The following is a 20,958-nucleotide window of genomic DNA, read 5'->3' on the forward strand; positions in this document are numbered from 1 at the left end:
CCCCTTGGATCAAGTCAGGCATGAGCTGAGGCCAAACCCGACCAGGTCCACGCAGGTGGGTGAGAAGCTCCGGACTCTTCCTCTGGCCCAAGCTTGACTTAGCTCCAGTCTCCCAGATTGAAGGGAAGAGACCCCAAATCAACCGTCCAAAGCCAATCGCCGTTCCCTCCAGCCTAGGGTCGGGGGTGGGGCCAGAGGTCAGGGCTGAGCTGCTGCCTTGAAGCCGACAGCTCCTGGTAGAGAAGGGAGGGATGTCGTGCTGGGGCTGGACCTGTGCTGACCTGGAGAGCCGGTCCCCGTCTTGAGGGTTGATGGGGACATCCCTGGATAGGAGCCCAGGGCTGCTACAGCATCTGATGTTTCCAAAGAAAACCCCAGGTTCAGTCGTGGGAGTGAAATTTCCAGACAACATTATTGCAAAAAAATGTTTTAACTTTCTATATAGGCCAACCATCGTTTTGTTTGTTTTTAGAGATTTGTTTATTTATTTATTTGAAAGAGTCAGAGAGAGAGCAAGACCTTCCACCCACTGGTTCAATCCCCAAATAAACCAGGAGCCTGGAATCCTGTCTAGGTCACGCACGTGGGTGCAGGGGCCCAAGCACTTGGGCCGTATTCCATGGCTTCCCCAGGCCCATTAGCAAGGAGCTGGATTGGAAGTGGAGCAGCCGGGACTCGAACTGACGCCCACGGGGATGCTGGCACTGCAGGTGGCGGCTTTACCTGCTGCGCCACAACGCAGGCCTCTAGGCAAGCATCTTGAGGCTGCATTCAGCCGTGGGTCATCACCGCACGTCTTCCAGCCTGGGAAAACACGTCCCAGGGACTGTGGGAAGACTGCTTGTGAGCGACAGCGGAGGAAGATCCGGCTCCTGGGGCCGCCCCACTGAATGCTGACCTGTGGGTGGTGCTGCCCGCTCACGGGCTGCATTTCCAGTTTACACACTTGCAGAAGGGCCCGAGCCACCGTCCCCAGGGAGAATGACGTAGAATCCCCTCCTCTCGGCTCAGGGCAGCCTCAGCTGGGGCTCAGAGACAGCAGGGGGCTGGGGCATCGACCAGGTAGCTGGTCGGGAAAACACAGCAGAGTGGAACACAGAACGACTGGAAGCAGCCAAGCCCTGGGCGCCCTGGAGCTGGCGGTGCGCCTATGCCCAGCAGGCTGCCCTCCCCGGCTCTGCTCTGAGCCCTCCACTCTGCTGGGCGTGCAGCCGGGCGCATGGGGCAAGCCGAGGAGCCGGGTCACCGCGGCAGGCTGAGACTTTGATGCAGGGCCCTGAGCAGACGTCGACCTGCCATCGGCCTCAATCGCCATGCCCCCCATTCCCGCACCCCCCAACATTACACCTCCCCATCACAAGCTCACACGGCTCCTGAGACTTCCAAAGACGCCACACAGTCAAAATTCATCCATTAATGCCAGGGCCGGTGTTGTGGCACAGCAGGCTACTCTGCCGCCTCCCCTATCACAGTGCCAGTTTCAGTCCCGGCTGCGCCACTTCCAATGCAGCTCCTCGCTCCTGCACTTGGGAGGCAGTAGCTGACGGCTCAAGAACACAGCCTGAGACCGGGCTGGAGTCCCTGATTCCTGTCCTCGGCCTGGCCCAGCCCCGGCTGTCGTGGCCATCAGAGGATGAACCAATAGATGGGAGAGCCCTCTCCCCTCCTCCCCAGAATTCTGCCTTTCAAATTACCTAATTAATTGATTGATTTTGGCACCCATCGTGGAAGAATGTTCTGGAAAGAATCCAAACTCCTTGAGGTCCCAGACTGATGTGGTTCTGGCCCTGGCTCAGTCCCTGACACGAGCCATCTTGTCAAGGCTGGCCTGAATTATTCTTTTTTTTAACAGTTATTTTATTTATTTGAAAGGCAGGGTGGTAGGGGGGAGAGGAAGAGAGGGAGAGAGAGAGAGAGAGAATCTTCCACCTGCTGGTCCACTCCCCAAATGGCCGCAACAGCCAGGACTGGGTCAGGTTGAAGCCAGGAGCCTAGAACTCCATCTGGGTCTTCTATGTGGGTGCAGGGGCCCAAGCACTTGGGCCATCCTCCTATGCTTTCCCAGGGTCATTAGCAGGAAACTGGATGGGAAGTGGAACAGGGGCCGGTGCTTTGGTGTAGCAGGTAAAGCCACAGTCTGCAGTGCCGGCATCCCATATGGACGCCAGTTCAAGTCCCAGCTGTTCCAGGTCCAATTCAGCTCTGTGCTAGGGCCTGGGAAGGCAGAAGAAGATGGCCCAAGTCCTTGGGCCCCTGCACCCACGGGAGAGACCCAGAAGAAGCTCCTGGTTTCGGATTGGCTCAGCTCCATCCATTCTGGCCATCTGGGGAGTGAACCAGCGGACAGATCTCTTTTTCCCTCTGCCTCTGCCTCTGCGTAACTCTGCCTTTCAAATAAATTAATTAATTAATTAAAAAAAAAAAAAAAAAGGAAATGGAGCAGCCGGACCCAAGCAGGTGCTCTGATACGGCCAGCACCACAGGTGGAGACACAGCGCTGGCCCCAGAGGAATGATTTTACAAAGCAAGTGCTGCAGGCCAGGAAGCCCCTCCAGCTGGCTCTGCGCCCCCCCCAGCATTTTATCTATAATTTGTAGGTTCAGAAATATCCACTAGGCCAAGGTGAGTCACCCCAACATCACCCCTTGGAGCCTCCCCTCCCTGTCACCTCCCACCCCTCACTCCCGGCTCACTGGTCTGCTACCAGGGCTGATTTGGGAGCCAGAGAGGACCTATCCTTGCCCTCTGAGCTGGCCCCAGAACCAGTGCTCCAGGACAGCGCGTGGCAGCCTGTGTGCTCCACAAAGGCAGGACGGGACTCGGGACTCGGGACTCGGGACGGGGTGCCACCGCCTGCAGGTCAGTCAGAGCCTGGACAGAGGCGAGGCAGTGGGGAGCGTGGGACTCAAGACCCCGCCCCCGCCCCCGCCCCCACGTCAGGGGCTCCCGGCCGCCTCCCTGCAGAGCCAGCCGGGCAGCCTATCCCCCCGCCCTGAGGGTGCCAGGACCAGGCCCTCGGGGCCTTGCAGCCCAGATGGTCCACCGGGCCTGCTTTCCCAGAACCGCCGGCTCCCCAGAGTGCAGGCGCAGGCTCAAAACACAACTCTTCCCAGCCCAGCCTGGGACAGAGGAGGGCTTGGGGGTTTAGGATCTGGGGAGATAACGGGCTGGAAGCTAACCCGCCCCGGCCCCCTGCCCCCCCACCCCAGCTCAGCCCTGGGACCAGATGCAGATTCTTCCTCCCCACCCTGGTCCTCTCTGCACCCCCAGCTGCAGGCACCAGCCTGTCACCCCCGGTCCAGATCCCCCACGTGGACGGAGGCTGGGGTCCCCAAGGCCGGGCGCTGGCACTGAGGCCAGCCCAAGGCTCGGGGGGCATGGGGCTCTGGTGGGTGGTAACGGGAACGCTTTCCCTACCCTTCCTCCTCAGTTTCTGGGAAATGCCAGAGGCCGCGGGGCCTGGAATGCCGGCTTCAAAGGACTCCTCGCCGCTGCCGCCTCAGAGACACTCGAGCCGCAAACCTTTTCATTAGCCCCTCCGCCCCTCCCGGCAGGAACAAAGGCCTAAGGCCTGCAGCTGGAATGCCGTTTCCCGACGGCAACTCATTGTCCTTGTCCTTGCCTCCCAGGGCCCGCCCCGTGGGATTGTCTGGAGCAGGGGAAAGAGAGAGACCGGGGGTCAGCCGGGTGGGCGCGACCCCTGAACCTGTCACCTCGGCCACGGTCCTGTGGTGGCCAGGGAAGCCTGACCTGAGCCCGGAGGGGCTACAGCGCACCAGGCTGGAGCCAGGCTGGAACCCGGCCTCAGCGTCCAGGAGGGCATAGGACAGGCAGGCCCTGACGTGGCTCCAGATTGGCCGGGAGACAGAGGGGAGCCCCCCACCCCAGCCTCTGACTGCTGACTCTGGACTGGGAGCTGCCCCACCGCCACCCTGCACGGCGTCCCCAGGTGCTGCGGACACAGGACAGCCGATGTCCGGCCCCTGGTCCGTCCAGCCCAGGCTGCCCTGAGTGCTGCAGGCAGCCCAGCAGGCTTGAAGGCAGGGAGGCCTGGGCTTGGGGTTTGGCAACTCTGTGGTCTGAGGCCTGTCTCCCAGCTCGTCTGGCTGCAAAGGCAGCCACGAACCGTGGTGATCTTCATGTCCGCCCGCAGGCCTGGCAAGCGAGGAAGCCTGGGTTCACCAAGCCGTGCCACAGCTTCCTGCGACCCCCCACCCCCAGGCGCCAGCCAGCGTTCCTTCCCATCTGGGGGTTTGGGGACGAGCTCAGAGTGTCACACACACACGCACACACACAAACCATGAGTAAGAGGAACCCTTCGGGCAGTCGAAACCACTGCGTACTTCCCCTCCACTGGGCAGGAATCTCTCTATTATCTTTATGACCAAGCACCTCTGCCTGGAAATGGGATTCTGACTTCACAGAAATTCTGCAAAGGGAGAGATTAGGAAAAGGCAGGAGTCTCCGAAATCCCATCACCGGGAAGGCAGGTAGGTGGAGCCAAGGGGCCCGACCTGGGGAAGGCTGCCTGCCCTGCAGACCGGGGAGATGAGACGGCAGGACCTCAGCGCTGGCCCGGGCCTGGCACCCGCTGCCCACCGGCTCCTTGCCTGCTGCCCAGGGTGCCCCCTCCCCTTCGCCTTGGAGTGAACAGGTGTCGTGGTCCCCGGCAGGCCAGCAAGGGGACCTCCCAGTCCCGCGGCCCCTGCCCCGTTCACCCAGGGGCTTCTGAACTCTGGGGGAAGAGACGGACACTGTGTCGGAAGAAGGTATCTCAGAGGGCTGGGGAAGGCTCACCCAGACGCTCGCTCGTGCGGAGGTTCACCGGGCACGTCAGGGTTCCAGGCCGACAAGGACAATGCGGAGTTTTTCCTCGACAGGCAGGGAGAGCATTTTAGTCAACATGCAAAACCCTTGAAGGTTTCTTTCTTTCGATTTATTGATACAGCGACAGAGATCCTCCACCTGCTGGTTCAGGTTCACCCATTGCCTGTAACAGCCAGGCCTGGGCCAGGCCAAAGACAAGACAGGAGACAGGCGCTCCACCCAGGTCACCCACGAGGGAGTGGCAGGGGCCCGAGGACTTGGGGCCCATCCTCTGCTGTCTCCCAGGTGCACTAGCAGGGAGCTGGCTGGGAAGGCAGGACTGGCACCAGGCACTAAACCGCTGTGCCCCAGCGCGCCTGCTGGGCCCCAAGGGAAAAGTAGAGGGCAGCTGGAAGGGAGGAAGGGAGCTGCACCCCCAGGGAAGCAAATGTGCAAAGCCCCAGGCCTGGGGACCAGCGCGGGCGCAGGGAGAGCAAGGAGCCCCAGGCCCACAGAACACGGAGGAGGCTGGAATTCGCCCTGAGTGGAGGCGGGGCAGGGGAACGGGGAGACGTGGGGGCAGGGGGGTGGCATCGCACAGAGCAGAACCTCTGGCCACCACCCTTCCTTACACCCTGGCAAACTGCCAAGGCTCAGCTCTGTCCCCACCCCACCCCACCCCACAGGGCCCTCAAGGGTGGCCCACGCCAGCTTCCTGCACCTCTCAGCTCTTCCAGCCTGCTGCACACATAAGGGTGACCGGAGTGCCCAGGGTCACACAGCTACTGGGCAGTGGTGGAGCCCAGTGAGCAGTGGAGTCTCCAGACTTAGAACCCAGGAGCCCCGCCCTGAGCCCCAGGCAGGCCTGCTGGCCCCGCCTCTACCCCAACCCACCTACCCCCCAAACCTCTACCCCGTCCCCCTGGACTCTGCAAATTTCCGCCGCTCCCTTGGACCCCCTTAGGCTCCCCGGCAAAGGCCCCTCCCCCCCAACAGCCCGCTCCCTGGGGACTTGTTTTGGGAGAAGCAGGCTGGGATTCCTGGCGTTCCGGAATTCTTTGCCCTCTCCCAACACCTGCTAAACAACCTCTGCCGGCCGGTCACCACCCTAGCCAAGGCTCCCCCAGCCCAGGTCCCAGGCCGCTGGTCCCAGCGGGATCCACCCTGCTTGCTGGTCCCAGCGCCAGGCCAGGCTGAAACAGGTCCTGCAGGCAGCTCCCCGGGATGGACGGACGAATGGACTCTTGTCACTTACAAAGCACTTTCTCCTCCATTAACTCCAGGGCTACTCCCGTCCTCCACGGCTGGGCAGGCCGGCAAGGGGTGGGGAGAGGGTGAGGCGCGGGGTGCGGAGAGGAGAAGCAGCCGCAGCCCCAGCCCGCTCCTCGGGCTGCAAGTACTGTGAGGGCGCAGCCTGGGTCTCACTCACCCCCCCACCCCACCCCGGGGATACCTCGCTCGGCACCCGGCACCCGGCACCCAGTGCTTGTGAACTGTGTGGACCAAGCCAATGTCCCCCTGCAGAAGGAACCCGATTTCTGCTCACGGCTGCTCTGCCCACGGAGCTGCCGCCGGGTCCCCCAGCCGGAACCACCGTGACCAAGAGCAACTCAGTCCTGTGTCCTCCCCTGGTCTCCTCTTCATCCTCCATCTTCCTCTTCTCACAGCAGGCGACACGGGAGACACGTCCCGGGCGCGGCTGCACCACCCGCGAGTTCTCGCCTGCCTAACTTTTACTCCCAGGCTGACCCGGCCCGGGTGGTGAGCGCCCCCCTCTTAGGCATCCACCATCCCCTGCAGCTCCCTCCCAAGCCATTCCCGCCGGCCCCTACGAGACCCCAGGGCGCCCCCTAGCGTGCGCGGGGCAGCACCCTGGCGTCCCTAAGAGGCCTCGGGGACAGCAGCACCTGGCTCGATCCACGCGGGTCCGGAACAGACGTGCGCGTGGACGCGGCTTTTTCTGGGTGTGTACGTGCGTGCACGGGGGCGAGGGTCTGGCACCCGTGTCTGCGCCTCCAGAGAGCCCGGCGGCGGGCCGAGCTGCCACGCAGGCTGTGTCCCCCACCCCCCACCCCCGGGGACTCCCGGCCTCGCTTCAGCGACGCAGCCCACAGGTGAGGCCGCGCGCGCCCACCTCCAGCAGCTCCTGGCTCAGACCCTCGCCGCCCCCGCCCCTCCACGGCCCGGCGGAGAACAGGCCCCGGCTCCCCTTCGGCCGGCCTGGGGCAGCCATCGGGACTTTGGGCCGGCCCGGGTGGGGGCGAGGGGGTGTCCCCGCGGGGTCCGGGAAAAGCAAAAAAGGGTACCAGGGAGCCTCTCCCGGCCGGCCTCCTAGAAGTGCCTGCGCTCGCTCGCGGCGCGCCCGCCCCCGCCAGAAACCGGCCTTCTTAGAAGGGAGGGGGCGGGGGAAAGTGTGAATGAGCCGCCGGGGGCGGGGCGCGGGGGAGGGGCCGCTGCCAGGAACGCGCCGCCGGGGCTGGCGCCGCGCCCGCCGGCCGCCGGGCCGCCCGGGCTGGCGCTTTGTCTGCGCGCGCCTGTGCCGCGCGGCCCCTGCCCGCGGCCCGCCCGGCCGGCCCCGCCCTCGCGGGCGCAGCCTCCGGCGCTGCGAGTAGTGACTAAACATTACAAGAAGGCCGGCCGCGCAGTTCCAGGAACCGGGGGGCGGGGCGGAGGCCGCCTATATACCCGCGCGCGCGGCCCCGGCCGCGGCTCCCGCCCCGCGCCCCGCGCCCCGCGCCGCCGCCGCCGCCGCCGCCGCTCCGGCCCCGCGCGCCGCCGGCTCCGTGCCCGCCGCGGCCCCTACCTCCTCCCTGAGAGACCGGCCCGACCCGGGCTTCAGGACGGGCACGCCGGGGCCCCTTTGTGGACTTCGCGGCCGCCAACATCTGCGCGCTGCGCGGGCCACCGCTTGGCCGCCGCCGCCGCCTCGCCTCGGGGGGCCGCAGGAGGCGCAGCCCGGAGGCTGGAGACTTGGGTTCGGGACGAAGGTAGGAAGGAGGGGTGCGGCGTGGGGAGGGCCGCGAGGGGGGTCTTGCTTAGCGCCCGGAGCTTTGCCCGGTGTCCCCTCCCCTTCCCGGGCTGTTCCCGGCAGGGAGGGGACGAGGCAGGGGCTGAGCGGATGGGAGCCGGAGATCCCAGGTTCCCGGAATGCTCGGGCTGGGGCGCTCCGGCTTCTCCCGTCCGCTCCCCACCCCCAAGCCTCGGGTTTCTCCCCGGGACTGAGAGGCGCCCGGAGCGTCCCGGGAGCCCTCTCCCGCTGCCGGGCCGGGCGGCGCTCCTAGAGACCCAACTTCCGCGCGCTCGAGTTTCCCACTCGGCGCCCTCCTGGTGCGCGCTGGGGAAGGGGCCGCCCGGGACCACCCCGGCGACGGGGGCAGGGCCGACTCTGCGCGGTGCCCGGGTCGCCGCGGGGGCCTCCGAAGCGGGGGATGCCCCGCGCACCGGGTGGAGGCAGGGGAGCCAGGGCGGGCTGGGCGCGCTGGAGGGTTCCGGGCACTCACGCGGCGTGCGCCTTCCTCCCCGCAGCCCCCCGGGATGCGGTAGCGGCCGCTGTGCGGAGGCCGTGAAGCAGCTGCAGCCGCCGCCGCCGCGCAGATCCACGCTGGCTCCGTGCGCCATGGTCACCCACAGCAAGTTTCCCGCCGCCGGGATGAGCCGCCCGCTGGACACCAGCCTGCGCCTCAAGACCTTCAGCTCCAAGAGCGAGTACCAGCTGGTGGTGAACGCAGTGCGCAAGCTACAGGAGAGCGGCTTCTACTGGAGCGCGGTGACGGGCGGCGAGGCGAACCTGCTGCTCAGCGCGCAGCCCGCCGGCACCTTCCTCATCCGCGACAGCTCGGACCAGCGCCACTTCTTCACGCTGAGCGTCAAGACCCAGTCGGGGACCAAGAACCTGCGCATCCAGTGCGAGGGGGGCAGCTTCTCGCTGCAGAGCGACCCCCGGAGCACGCAGCCTGTGCCCCGCTTCGACTGCGTGCTGAAGCTGGTGCGGCACTACATGCCGCCTGCGGACGCCCCGCCCTCCCCGGAGCCCCCAGCCCCCGAGGCCTCGGAGGAGCCCGAGCAGCCGCCGCCGCCCGGGAGCCCCCCGCGCCGAGCCTACTACATCTACTCCGGGGGCGAGAAGATCCCCCTGGTGTTGAGCCGGCCGCTGTCCTCCACCGTGGCCACCCTGCAGCATCTCTGCCGGAAGACGGTCAACGGCCACCTGGACTCCTACGAGAAGGTCACCCAGCTGCCCGGGCCAATTCGGGAGTTCCTGGACCAGTACGACGCCCCGCTTTAGTCGGCAGGCGGCGGGGGTCTGGGAGGGGGGCCTGGGTCCCCTCTGCTCCGTGGTGCAAGCACAAGAATCCAGTGTGGAGGAAGGCAGGCCCGCCGCTGCTCCGGGAGAGGGCCAGGGGGCCGACGGACCCTCCCCGCCGCGGAATGGGGCAGGCTGGACCTGGAACGCTGTGAGGGCATGGGGCGCCCCTCCCCCACTCCAGCTTCCCGGGAGGACCTGCTGGCCGGCTGGGGACGGTGGCAGCCCGTGGATTCGCCTCCTTTCTCCACTGCCCCTCAGCTTCCGGCTGGGAGCGCTGCCCCCAGGAGTGCTGAACTGCGGCCAAGGGCCCTGGGGGATTTTCAAACTTTCCAACGGAACTTGTTTGCTCTTGGATTTTGGTTTAAGGCCGAGCAGGTTGGGGGGAGGCGGTGGCTGGGAAAGGCTGGAAGAGAGAGCGGCTGCAGGGGGCCGCTGCCCTCCCTGGCCCGGCCCAGGCGAGGAGGATGGCCGTCCGCTTTTCTCCCTGGCACTGGGCGAGGAGGGGGGCAGGCGTGACCCGAAGGCAGTGTCCTGGTGCCCCTCGGCCTCTCCCCTGGGACAGGTCCCAAAGTCCACCGGGTGCCCTGGAGCCCAGGGCCCTTCCTCCGTTTTAAGGGGGACATGGCACCTGGAGAGGCCAGGTGGCTGGTTAGTTGTTGCCTTTCACCCCTTCTAGCCCCTGGGGCGGGGGGTGGGGTGAGCCATCTTTGACCCCTCACCCTGGCAGACAGGACAGAGATTCTACTTGGTGCCTCCTGACTGTCTGGCAGGAGATTTCGCCTTAATGTCCCCTGTCTCACGGAAGGGGACTGGCACACAAGCAGCCACACCCACGCCATCCAGACAGAGGGAGGCCAAGGGATTCGTGCCCTGGGGCCCCGGGTGGGGGGCACCCAGCCAGCCACTGCCATCGAAGGTGGCTTGGGGAGTGGAGACCCATGCCTGCCTTCCAGCTGAGCCCTGGGAGAAGGTGAGCCCAGCTGGTCGGAGCAGGGCCTCCCTGGTCCTGCTGCCTGGGGCCCCTGCACAGCCCGCCCTCCCAGCCTGGGCGCCTGCTGCTCCAGCCACAGAGCAGTGACAACTACAGGAATGTAGCAGCAATGGAATTACCTGGAACTGTGCTTTGGGGGAGGAAGGGGTCCAAACACACACACCGGGTCTGTGTCAGGTCTCGGGCTGGATGGGGCAGCTGTGTGTTGGGGTCTCCCCCCACCTCTGTTTTTGTGTTTCTTGTTTTTTAATAATGTTTACAATCTGCCTCAATCACTCTATCTTTTTATACAGAGTCCACCTCCAGCCTTCTCCCCCCCCCTCGGGCCGTCAAGGCCGTTAGGAGATGCTTGAAGAACTCAACCAAATCCCGACCCCAGTCAAACTTTGCACATATTTATATTCAGAAGAGAAGCATTTCAGTAATTTATAATAAAGAGCACTATTTTTTAAGGAATGACGTGCCTGCAACCTTTTTCCCCACTCCCACTCCCTACCCCCCCGCACTTTCTCTTTCGTCCACACCTACTACACTGCGTCTGGGAGGAAGGGCGGCCGGGGCCCCGGGGCCCCCTCACCACGCAGGCGGCGAGCCCTTCATGTCCATCTGTGCCTGCGTGTGTCACCCACAGGCTATGGCAGCCACCTAGACGGGTACCAGGAGGGTAATTCCTGCCACTCTGATTCACATCTGACCAGAATATGCAAAGTGAGTTCGAAGGAAGCCTTCAAAGGTTTGCAGGGAGCGAGCTGAGCTGTGGTCGGCGCTTTCAGCAGCCAGGAGCTGTTCTGAGAAAGCCCAGACCATGGGGTCCTGGCCTTGACCTGTAACCCGGCACCGCGGTGTGGAGAGAGGGAGGAGCCCCATGCAATCCTTGCATGCCCCTAGGATGGGCCACACTTCTCCCAAAAGGAGCGGCCGGCCGCTCTGGTCTTGGGACTGGGCCACTCACGCCCGCCCGCCTGAGGCGCTTCAAGGCTACCTGGCTTAGCCCCCAGGCACCCCCTGCAGGGAGGGACCTGGCCTGGCCACTCCTGGTGCCTAGGCAGGTGCTCCGCAAATATTTGTCCACCAAACGGGGGCAGGGATGCAGGTTCAGAGAGGCTGGACAATGGACAACGTGCTCAGGGCCACAGCACTTGAGAAGGTGGGAATAACCCAGGGGACATTTTTACAAGTATTTTATTTGAAAGGCAAAGAGACAGAAATGCGCCATCCAGGCGTTCACTTCCCAGGGCCCCAAGCCAGGAGGCAGGCGCTCCATGCAGGTCTCCCACGCGGGTGGTGGGCGGTAGGGACCCTCGTGCTTTGAGTTGCTGCCCCCCAGGGTCTCAGGCTGGGTGCTAAGCACTGTGCCATATGCCTGCCCCAGAACCCAGAAGCATCTGGACTCCAGGGCCTGTGACCCCTCCCCTCCTCCCCCACACACGGGGTAGAGGCCAGCGTGGCCCCTGGTCACGTCCCACCCCCCCTCAGGTCTCAACTCTGATTCCCTGCAGTATTTTCCTCTACGCAGCTTTTATCTGCACCCCAGGGGCCTGAACCGAAGGCCAGAGCCTTGCTCCCGGCCCCCTAGCACCTGATAAGCTGCTCAGTGTCCAAAAGGCAACCCCGACCTGAAGTGACAAAGGGGCCAGCGCGTGGCGTGGACAGCGTCACCTCCAGAACTGGGCAGGGTCACTCTCCCAGGGGAGAGCTCGGGTGAGTGCCCCCAGGAGGGAAACGAGGTGGCTGGGCCTGGGGGCCGCCACTGGCCTTCCACAGTAGCGCGCAGAGCGGGCACCGTCCCTGTGTCCGACCTCGAGGCAGCGGCTTCGCCAGGGTGTCCCAGAGCCACTGGACCTAGCCAAGGACTGGGCCGTCTCTGGCTGGAGAGGAAGTGGCTCTCCCCCACCTGCCTCCTGGAGACCCCGACTCTCTACCCGCAGCCCCCTGCCCTCCGCAGCCTTCTCCCGGCTTCGGATCACAGCCTGGACCTGCAGACAAGGAGACGGGGCGCACCGAGGGCAGCAATGCCTCTCCGGCGTGCGCCCAGCCCGAGAGTGGCCGCGACACAGGTGGCCCCCACTTCCAGGGCTGCACTACCTCTCCATCCCATCCCCTACCAGATGTTCCTTCAAGAAGTGGTGCGGTGTCCCCTGCACCGGCCGCCATGGGAGGGCCACCCCTGGCTCCAAGATGGGCTGGGGGGATGGGGAGCACTCCTGTCTCAGCGTGGGGTAGGGGTGCGGCTGGGGGGCCCCAGGCAGGCAGCAGGAAGCGGGGTGCGCGTCCCATTACCTGCTTCTAGCGCTGTCAGGGTCCACCCCAGGAGGCCCGTCCTCCCCCAGGCCGGTTGGGGGCGGCCCTCCTGCTGACCTAGAGCCGGGAATGGGAGATCGAAGGCGTGCGCGGGGGTGGGGGAGCGAAGGCGGCCCGGCAGCGCGGACGTGGGGAGGGGGCGCCCGGTGCGGCGCTCGGGGGCGTCCGGGGGGCCCCCGAGGCCCCGGGAGCGCCGCCCCGCCCCCTCCCGTGCTGGCGGCCGCCGGGCGGGCGGGCGCGTCGCTCCGAGGCCGCCCTCTGCCAGGAAGAGTCACTTCCCGGACACCGCGGGAGCCCTGGCGGAGCTATGCGAGGAATGTCCGCGCCGCGCGAGGGGGCGGCGCCTCGCGGCCGCAGGCCACGCCCCCGACACGCCCCCTCCCGCCGAGCGCCGTCGCCCCGGCAACGGGATTACAGGCGCGGAGCGCTGTTTATTCTCAGCCCAGTGCCAGGAAACTGGGCCGGGAGGCCGCCGGGCGCCCCTCCCGGGCCGGGGTGAGGGTGGGGGAGGGGAGGGGAGGAAGGGGTGGGGCCGGGGCGGGGCGTCCTCCCGGGGAGGGGGTGGGAGGCTGAGGCTCGGCCCCGCGGTCACTGGTCGCTGGCCCTGACCCTCTCGGTAGCTGCCAGTGAATCAAGTTTCCTTGTGCCGGGGAGCAGCCCACTCTGGGGCCGGCAGAGCAGACCCCCACCCCGACTCCACCCGGGCTCTTGTCCTCCGAGCCCCACAGCCCCCTCCCCTTCAGGCACCCCTGCGCTTTCCTTCGTGGGCGCATCTGCCAGGGACGGGGGCGGGGGCAGGCCCTGGGCCCTGCTGGCCTTGCAGCCCAGGCTAAGCCAGGAGGTGTGGAAATGGAAGAAGGCCGCGCTGCTCTGCACGCCTCCATCACGCTGGGCTGCGTCCCCACTACGTAGGCCAGGCCTGGTCCTACCCCAGCTGCGGGTGGGGCCGCCGGCTGGTCCCGTTGATCCCGAACTCCCGGGAGACTTAGGCTGGCAGGCCCCACCCTCAGGTGAGAGCGTGGGCTGTGGAGATGGAGACAGCAGCCCCAGCCCGGGCTGCAGCACGTGGGGCTCTAACTTGAGGCCAGGTTGGCTGCCCAGAGCTGCCCCCTTGCCCCCAGGGCTCCTCAGGCGCCTGTCCCCCGGGCCCGCCACGTACATGAAGTTGCAGATTGCTGGACTCCGAGCCCAGGACTTCTGACTCCAAGACCTGAGCACCACCCTGGAGCCTGAATGACCAGCACCTCCCGGGTGCCTCCGGGTCCCGCATCTTCCTGCTGGGATGTTGACTAAGGCAGCCTGGGAAAGCAGCGAGCAGGGAGGCAAGCCCGCAGCTCCCACGCCCTCCGTGGCAGGCGCTGAGGCAAGCAGGGGCAGGTGTAGCCCTCCCTGTCCCTGGGCTCGGGCCCCAGGCCCTGGCCTGGGGAGGAGGAGGAGGAGGGTGCTGGCTCCTTCCTCCCCAGCTGAGCCCTCCCAGCTGTGCGTGCTGGGAACAGGCCAGGCGTTTGGGAAACCCTCGGGTGAGCCTGACCGCTGTCATGAGGACTTGCCTGTGGACGCTGGGCTGGGGGAGGGGGAGGGGGCTGTTCCCAGAAGCCGGGAGAACTCTGGACTTCCCACTCCCGGGCTCTGGATTGCAGCACCACCTTAAGCAACAGCCGCGTCCTGGAAGGCTGCTTTGCGGAGTAAAAAGCCCCGGGCCCTTTTCTGAAGAGGAGGGTGTGTGTGTGTGTGTTGAGTGTGTTGGGGGTGTGTCTGTGTGTGTGTACATGTCTGTATGTGTGTGTAAATTGGGTGCATGTGTGTACGTGTGTGTTGGGGATGTGTCTGTGTGTGTTGGGGTGTGTCTGTATTGGGTGTGTGTGTATTGAGTGTATGTGTGTTGGGTGTCTGTGTATATGTGTGTTGGGGTGTGTATGTGTGTATGTATTGGGTGTGTGTGTGTCTATGTGTGTGTATTGGGTGTGTGTGTCTGTGCGTGTGTCTGTGTATTGGGGGTGTGTGTGTGTGGAGTGTGTGTGTTAGGGGTGTCTCTGTGTGTGTCTGTGTGTGTATTGGGTGTGTGTGTCTGTCTCTGTGTGTGTCTGTGTGTGTTGGGTGTGTGTGTCGAGTGTGTGTGAGTGTTGGGGGTGTCTCTGTGTGTGTCTGTGTATTGGGTGTGTGTGTCTGTGTATGTCTCTCTGTGTGTGTCTGTCCCTGAAGGCTGAGACTGGGAGTAACCATCTCTACATTACCCTCGCCAGGCCCCGCCTTGGGAAGAAGCTGCAAAACCCAGACTTCAAACAAGCATTCCAAGGACAACAAAGGATCCGAGTATTTACATGGCACAAGAGTGTTTCCTCCCTTCCACGTCCCTCCCCCCGCAGTCTCAACCTTAGAATGGCGGTGGAGGGCCGGGGCTGGGCTCAGCTGGTTACGCTGCTGCCCGCCACTCCAGCTTCCCAGGTGGGCGCCAGTCCCCGTCCCGGCTGCTCTGCTTCTGCTCCGGCTCCCTGCTAACGCACCTGGGAAAAGCAGTGGGGGGTGGGGGAGAGCTTGGGTGCCTGCCATCCACGCGGGAGGCCTAGATGAAGCTTCTGGCGGTTGCGGCCGTTTAAGGAGTGAACCAGTGGATGGAAGACCTCTCCGCTCTCTCTATAACTGCTTTTCAAAGTAAATCAATCTTCTCTTCTCTCTTTTCCCCAGGAAATAATAAATCAATCTTTGAAAAAAAGAAATCTTGGAGTCATTTTGTACAGATAAATTTACTTCCTACCTATAATGCACAAGATGTTGAAGGTACAGACATGGACTATAAATCCATCAAGCCCCACCCTCTGGCACAACTCCAGGGGGCGCAACAGGAGGAGGCCAGGCCCGGGGCGGGGGAGGCGCTGGTGCCACAGGGGCTCCTCCACTTGAGGGTGCCACAGGAGATGCTGGAGGTGACACCAGGGGATACGCAGGAGGCTCGCATTCTGAAGCGGAACCAGATGTCAAAACCAAGAAGTCTCCTAAAAAGGACCGGTGTAAAAATAACAGAGCTCGCAGGGGCAGCTGGGGGTGCCCGGAGGAAATGACCCCTCCCGGTTCCCAGAAGGGATGACTGGCGAGAGCAGAGGAAAGGCGAGGCGGCAGGTGCTTCGTCCACGGGCTCCCGAGGACGAGGACGGGGCATTCTACAATACCAGCATCGGGGAAACAGCTGGAAACGGGAAACGCTGGGGACCTCCGCGAAGTGCGGCAGGTCCCCAGCCGGCACGTCCAGCCTGGACCCATCTTCTAAAATTACTGCTTTCGGTGAGAGTCTCACAGGCAGCTGTCCCCGCAGGACACACCGGTTCCTGGGCCACTTTCACTGCGCTGGTGCCGCACCCCCTCCCCCCACCCCTGCTCTGACCCGGGTGGGGGGGGAACTTGTCTTCCTCTGCCCCACCCCCAGGCCCCCCAACACTGGGGACAAAAGTCCGCCCCTGGGGGGGTCTCCTCCTCTCCTGCCTACCACCCCCTGGGCCCCACCCCACCCCAGAGGCAAAGCCTGCACCAGCCCAGGCAAGAGCCTTCCACTCGGCCTCCTTCCAGACTGGATTCTGAACTCAGCAAAGACACTCGCTCGCATCTGGCCAATGACTGTTATCAATGGCTGCTCCCGGCCAGGCTTTGTCCTGGGCTTATTTATTTATTTATTTATTGACAGGCAGAGTGGACAGTGAGAGAGAGAGACAGAGAGAAAGGTCTTCCTTTGCCGTTGGTTCACCCCCTCAATGGCCGCTGCAGCGGGTGCACCGCGCTGATCCGAAGCCCGGAGCCAGGTGCTTCTCCTGGTCTCCCATGGGGTGCAGGGCCCAAGGACTTGGGCCATCCTCCACTGCATTCCCTGGCCACAGCAGAGAGCTGGCCTGGAAGAGGGGCAACGGGGACAGAATCCGGCGCCCCGACCGGGACTAGAACCCAGTGTGCCAGCGCCACAGGCGGAGGATTAGCCTGTGAGCCCCGGCGCCTGCGCCCCTTCGCTTTTTGATGCTTCTTAGTGTGCAGAGTCCAGCAGAGGGGGTGATGTCCCCCGGAAGCCCACCACAGGCTAGGTCTGTCGCGGGACAAAAGAAACAGAACCGTTCTTTAAATAATGAGATTTCAGCGGTCACTCAAATATCCTTTACGGAGATAGAGAGAGAGAGAGAGAGAGAGAGAGAGAGAGGTCTTCCATCCGCTGAATTCACTCCTCAAATGGCCACAATGGCTGGAGCTGGGCTGATCAGGACCCAGGAGCTTCTTCCTGGTCTCCCACGCGTGTGCAGGGGCCCAAGCACTTGGGCATCTTCCACTGCTTTCCCAGGTGCATTAGCAGGGAGCTGGATCGGAAGAGAAGCAGCCGGGACACATGGGGTGCCGGTGCCGCAGGTGGAAGTTTAGCCTGCTCACGCCAGCCCCTCTGATGCCTCCTGATAGGTTCCGCCATCCCCTCCACCATGCTGGCTTCAGCTGAGTGAGGCAGGAGCGTTCTGGAGGATTGGACTCCTGTGTGCTGATTTGGGCTTGAATCAAATCACACCGACTGGCGGTGGTAGAAGCAAGTGGAACACCTGTCAGCTGTCTCCCAGCCAGTGCCCTCCCCAGCACTGCCCACATCTGCGCGTGGGAGCCCCACCCGGGACTGTGGTCAGCAGCGACTGTGAAAGCGCCCCAAGGGACTCGAATGCCGGCCGGGCACTCAGCTCTCACCGGAGTCCAGGTCAGCCCTGGGGGCCGGAGCCGGGCAGCCAGACTCTCGGCCTAGACCCTGGGGGAGTGCAGAGAGCACCCAGGTCTTCCCGTCTCCCAGCAGCTGGGGGCCTCAGACACAGAATTCCCAGGGAGACCCCAGCAAGACCTCTGGCCAGCCCAGCGTCCAGGGCTCTGCTCACTGCCTCGGGGAACCCCGAATCCCTGTGAATCATCGCTTAGGAGCAGCAGCTGGACTCCGAGGAGCCGGCACCAGGGGACGCGGGCCGGCTTCCAGGAGCGGCCTCATGGCCACCCTCTCTCTCTTTTTAATGTCCCTTGGCACCTGGTGGGATTAGGCAAGGGGTTCTGGCAGGGAGACTGCCCAGCCGACATTGAGACAGCAGCCAGCGCTGCCCCCTGGCTAGGGAATCCTGCCTGCACACGGGGGCTTCCCCGTTGGCCTCCCCAGGACAGCGCAGGGCCAGGGTTTGGCCGAGCACACAGCAAGGGCCCTGACCAGACTGTGGCCAGAGCTCGGGGGTGGAGGGGAGGAGCCCAGGAGAGCAGCCTGGACCCTCCTCCCGGGGCGCACTTCCAGGCCTCTCTAGTCTAAGAGAGGAACTTGAAAGGTCAGCCAAGGGGCACACTGCAGCCAGAAACCTGTGCCCACACAGGACAGGGGTCGAGGTGGTCAGTCCCGAGCGGCACAGGGAGAGAGGCCCAACCCAGGCGCAGCGTGCGCGGCTCTGGAGCTCATGGGAGCCATGCCCGGGAGAGGCTGACGCTGGGCAGGGGCTGGGGGCAGGAGGGGAAGTGGCTGGAGATGACTGGAGGGCTTCCCGGATGCGCACGGGGCGTCCACGCTGGCGCCTGCACGCACCGCCCGCACGTTCCGTGTTCCACGTGTGAAGGTGCCGGACAGAACCGTCCCCAGCTGTGTGCTGAGTGACGGCCAAGTCTGGTCTGAGGTCCCGCTGTGGGCAACACAGCTAACAGGGCTCGGGCGAACCAGGGCTCGGGGCAGCGGCAAGGCAGGGGTCTGAGACAGGCTCCGAAGGTGACCTTGGCCTTAGAGGCAGGGGGGAAGCCTCCGAGTCAGCCGGCCCAGGATGTGGGAGGGTTGCTGCTGCCGCCGCGTCTCCCCAGCTTCTCTTTGCCAGTCTCGGAGGGTCCTATGGGAGCCAGCTGAACACTCCGTCTACCCCCATGTCACAGCCTCTCCTGGGCTCGACCCTGGAGGGCAAGGCCCTGGCTTGGGGCGACTGCTCTTCTCAGGGTGCTTCCTTGCCGTACATCCCGTGTCGAGCACGGCTCTGAGTCTCTGGAAGGGCTTCCTTCCGTCTGCCGGTTCCCTCCTCCAGTGGCTGCTCCAGTCCGAGCCGGGCCAGGCCAGAGGCGGGAGCCACGAACTCCACCCACCCGGGTCTCCCGCGTGGGTGCTGGATTGCAAGTGGAGCTGGAGCTGGCACCTGACAGGGGTGGGGGATGCTGGTGTGGCTTCAGCCACTGAGCCACAGAGCTGTGCCCGGCCCTGGCTTCGTCCAGAGCCGGGATCCACGCCCAGGCACTGTGGCCCCAACACTCCTGCCTGTGACCACGGTGCTCACTCTGCCCCTTGGCCCAACCCTGCCAAGGCCCTGGCCATGGACACAGGAGCTCCGGTTCCATGGAGGGCCAGGAGCAGGGGCAGAGCACACACCGTGGTCCAGGACGGCCAAGCATGTGGCCCAGCCCTGTGGCCCACGCCGGTGCGTAGGCCCCTCAGCCGTCAACCACTCCTGGGAATGTCAGTGACACCTGCTTCGTGAGACAAGACCGTGGCACCAGGTTATTATTATCTAAAGGTTATTTATTTGAAAGGCAGAGTTACAGAGAGAGAGCGAGAGATCTTCCATTCGCTGGTTCACTCCCCAAACAGCTGCAACAGCCAGAGCTGGGCCAGGCAAAGCCAGGAGCCAGGAACTCCATCCTGGTCCCCCCACGGGTAGCAGGAGTCCAAGCACTCAGGCCGTCCTCCGCTGCTTTCCCAGGGGCATTAGCAGGGAGCTGGATCGGAAGTGGACTGACCCGCTGAACTATGACGCTGGCCCCCGAGTTTATTATCACCAGCGGGGTCTTCCCAGGGCCCGGGAGGATTCAGCCGTCTCCCTGTCACCCAACACCCAAGCTCCACACCCCTTGCTAGGAGAAGAGTGGCGGCTTCTTGCCCGGCTCAGCCCCTGGGTCCACAGCTTCCGGCTTGGGGTGAGAGGGAGAAGTTGAGGAGGCCCTTCCTGTCCCCTCCCGCTCTCTCCCAGGTCTTTCCTCCATGGGCCTGGCACGCATCCTTCATGTTTTTCTTTTTTTTTTCCTTTGTAAAGATACATTTATTTAATTATTTGAAAGAGTTACACAGAGAGAGAAGGAGAGGCAGAGAGAGAGAGAGAGAGAAGAGAGAGGTCTTCCATCCGCTGGTTCACTCTCCAGATGGCCGCAACAACCAGAACTAAGCTGTTCTGAAGCCAGGAGCTTCTTCCTGGTCTCCCACGCAGGTGCAGGGGCCCAAGGACCTGGGCCATCTTCTGCTGCTTTCCCAGGCCACAGTAGGGAGCTGGATCGGAAGTGGAGCAGCCGGGACTCAAATCGGCGGCCCTATGGGATGCCGGCACTGCAGGCAGTGGCTTTACCCCGCTGTGCCACAGTGCCGACTCCCCGAGTTTGTTCTAGCAGTCCTCTGAGGGCTGGGGGTTCAGTGTTTCCTGGGGCTGCCAGAACGAAACAGCAGAGGCTGAAAACAACAGCCGTGTTCCGTCTGCAGGGCGGTGCTCTCTGAGAAGGACCCAGGGAAGACATCTCCCCGCCGTGTGCAGGGCAGGAAGCAGCCCTGGGCCTTCCTCGGCCTGGGGACCCATCCCCCCATCCCTGCCTCCCCCCTCTCCCTCCCTGGTTAAGCACAGCAGGCACTGGGTTGGGACCCAAACTGATCAAGCGTGGCTCACGGTTCCCGGATGACAGGTACAGACACGGTCACGTCTGTGGGCTCCATGTGGCCCTGGCTTTGACGGGGGACACGAGTTAACCAGGGACTGAGGGCCGGGGGATCCCCGCTGGAGAACATCCTTCCTTCCCCCGCATCTTCCAGCAAGAGCACGGGGAACGCGCTGGCCCTGCTCTCAAACCGAGGGCACACGCGCAGCGCCCCGTTCCGACCTGCACGGAGGACAGGCTGCAGAGGCGCCCGGGGGAGGAGCTGGCCGCTGCGAGGCAGGCCGTGTGGCGCGAGCGTCCTTCCTAGGGAGGGAGCGAACCTCGGTCGCCGGGCTGGCACGGCCTGGCGCTGCACAGACGTTGCCTCACTCAGCCGCAGGGATGCTTCCTGCCGAGAGCTCCAGCCTCGGCAACCTCAGATGACCCCGTCCACTGGGCACAGCATCGCCCGGAGAGCGCACGCTGAGCCTTCCTGGGCGTGTGCGTGCGTGTGTGTGTGCGTGTGTGTGCATGTGTGTGCGTGTGTGTGTGTGTGTGTGGAGCCCTGGAGCCTGGCTTGGGAAATCCGGACGGTGTCACGGCTCCTTGGCAACTTCGAGGTGAGGCCAAGCGGCCGGCCAGCCCTTCCCGCCGCCCTGCGGCAGCTGACAGCGAGGCGGAGACCTCCTTGGGCAGGTGCTTCTGAGCGGGGGCCGGCTGGGGGTGGTGCCAGGCTTTCACCTTTCATCTGCACCCTGCACCCTTCTCCAGGTCAGAGAGGCAGCCGTGGGCGGGGGAAGGGCCGCAGCCCCTCTCTCTGCTCCCTTTGCTGCACCTGCAGCCCAGGACCCCTAGGGCTTCTCAGGTACCCAGCTCTTGCAGAGCCTGGGAAAGGAGAGGGAGGCTGCCGGGAGGCACGGTGACG

General features: G+C 64.4%; 1 protein-coding gene and 1 long non-coding RNA gene across 5 annotated transcripts; both read left to right on the plus strand.

Moving 5' to 3' along the window:
* Nucleotides 1-7,319: 7,319 nt before the first annotated feature.
* On the plus strand, nt 7,320-10,559 carry SOCS3 (suppressor of cytokine signaling 3). Its single transcript, XM_008252845.4, has 2 exons — nt 7,320-7,793; nt 8,332-10,559. Exon 2 carries the CDS (start codon nt 8,423-8,425, stop codon nt 9,089-9,091), a length of 669 nt encoding a protein of 222 aa, XP_008251067.2. The 5' UTR covers nt 7,320-7,793; nt 8,332-8,422; the 3' UTR covers nt 9,092-10,559.
* Nucleotides 10,560-10,660: 101 nt separating this feature from the next.
* On the plus strand, nt 10,661-15,121 carry LOC103346587 (uncharacterized). 4 transcript variants are annotated; one of them, XR_016223477.1, is made up of 3 exons: nt 10,661-12,899; nt 13,526-13,767; nt 14,648-15,121. It is a non-coding gene; the product is annotated as an uncharacterized LOC103346587 (long non-coding RNA). The 4 variants fall into 4 exon arrangements; XR_016223476.1 differs by lacking the exon at nt 10,661-12,899 and adding an exon at nt 12,951-13,414; XR_016223478.1 differs by lacking the exon at nt 10,661-12,899 and having other exon boundaries at nt 12,951-14,123.
* Nucleotides 15,122-20,958: the final 5,837 nt, after the last annotated feature.

Source organism: Oryctolagus cuniculus, chromosome 17 (genome assembly GCF_051225735.1).
Source record: "Oryctolagus cuniculus isolate XC-2025 breed Fujian yellow rabbit chromosome 17, ASM5122573v1, whole genome shotgun sequence".
In the NCBI taxonomy this organism is placed as follows: Eukaryota; Metazoa; Chordata; class Mammalia; order Lagomorpha; family Leporidae; genus Oryctolagus; species Oryctolagus cuniculus.

Bases quoted from the DNA above. Each gene is read 5' to 3' on its own strand.
- SOCS3 (XM_008252845.4), top strand. From the start codon at position 8,423: ATGGTCACCCACAGCAAGTTTCCCGCCGCCGGGATGAGCCGCCCGCTG.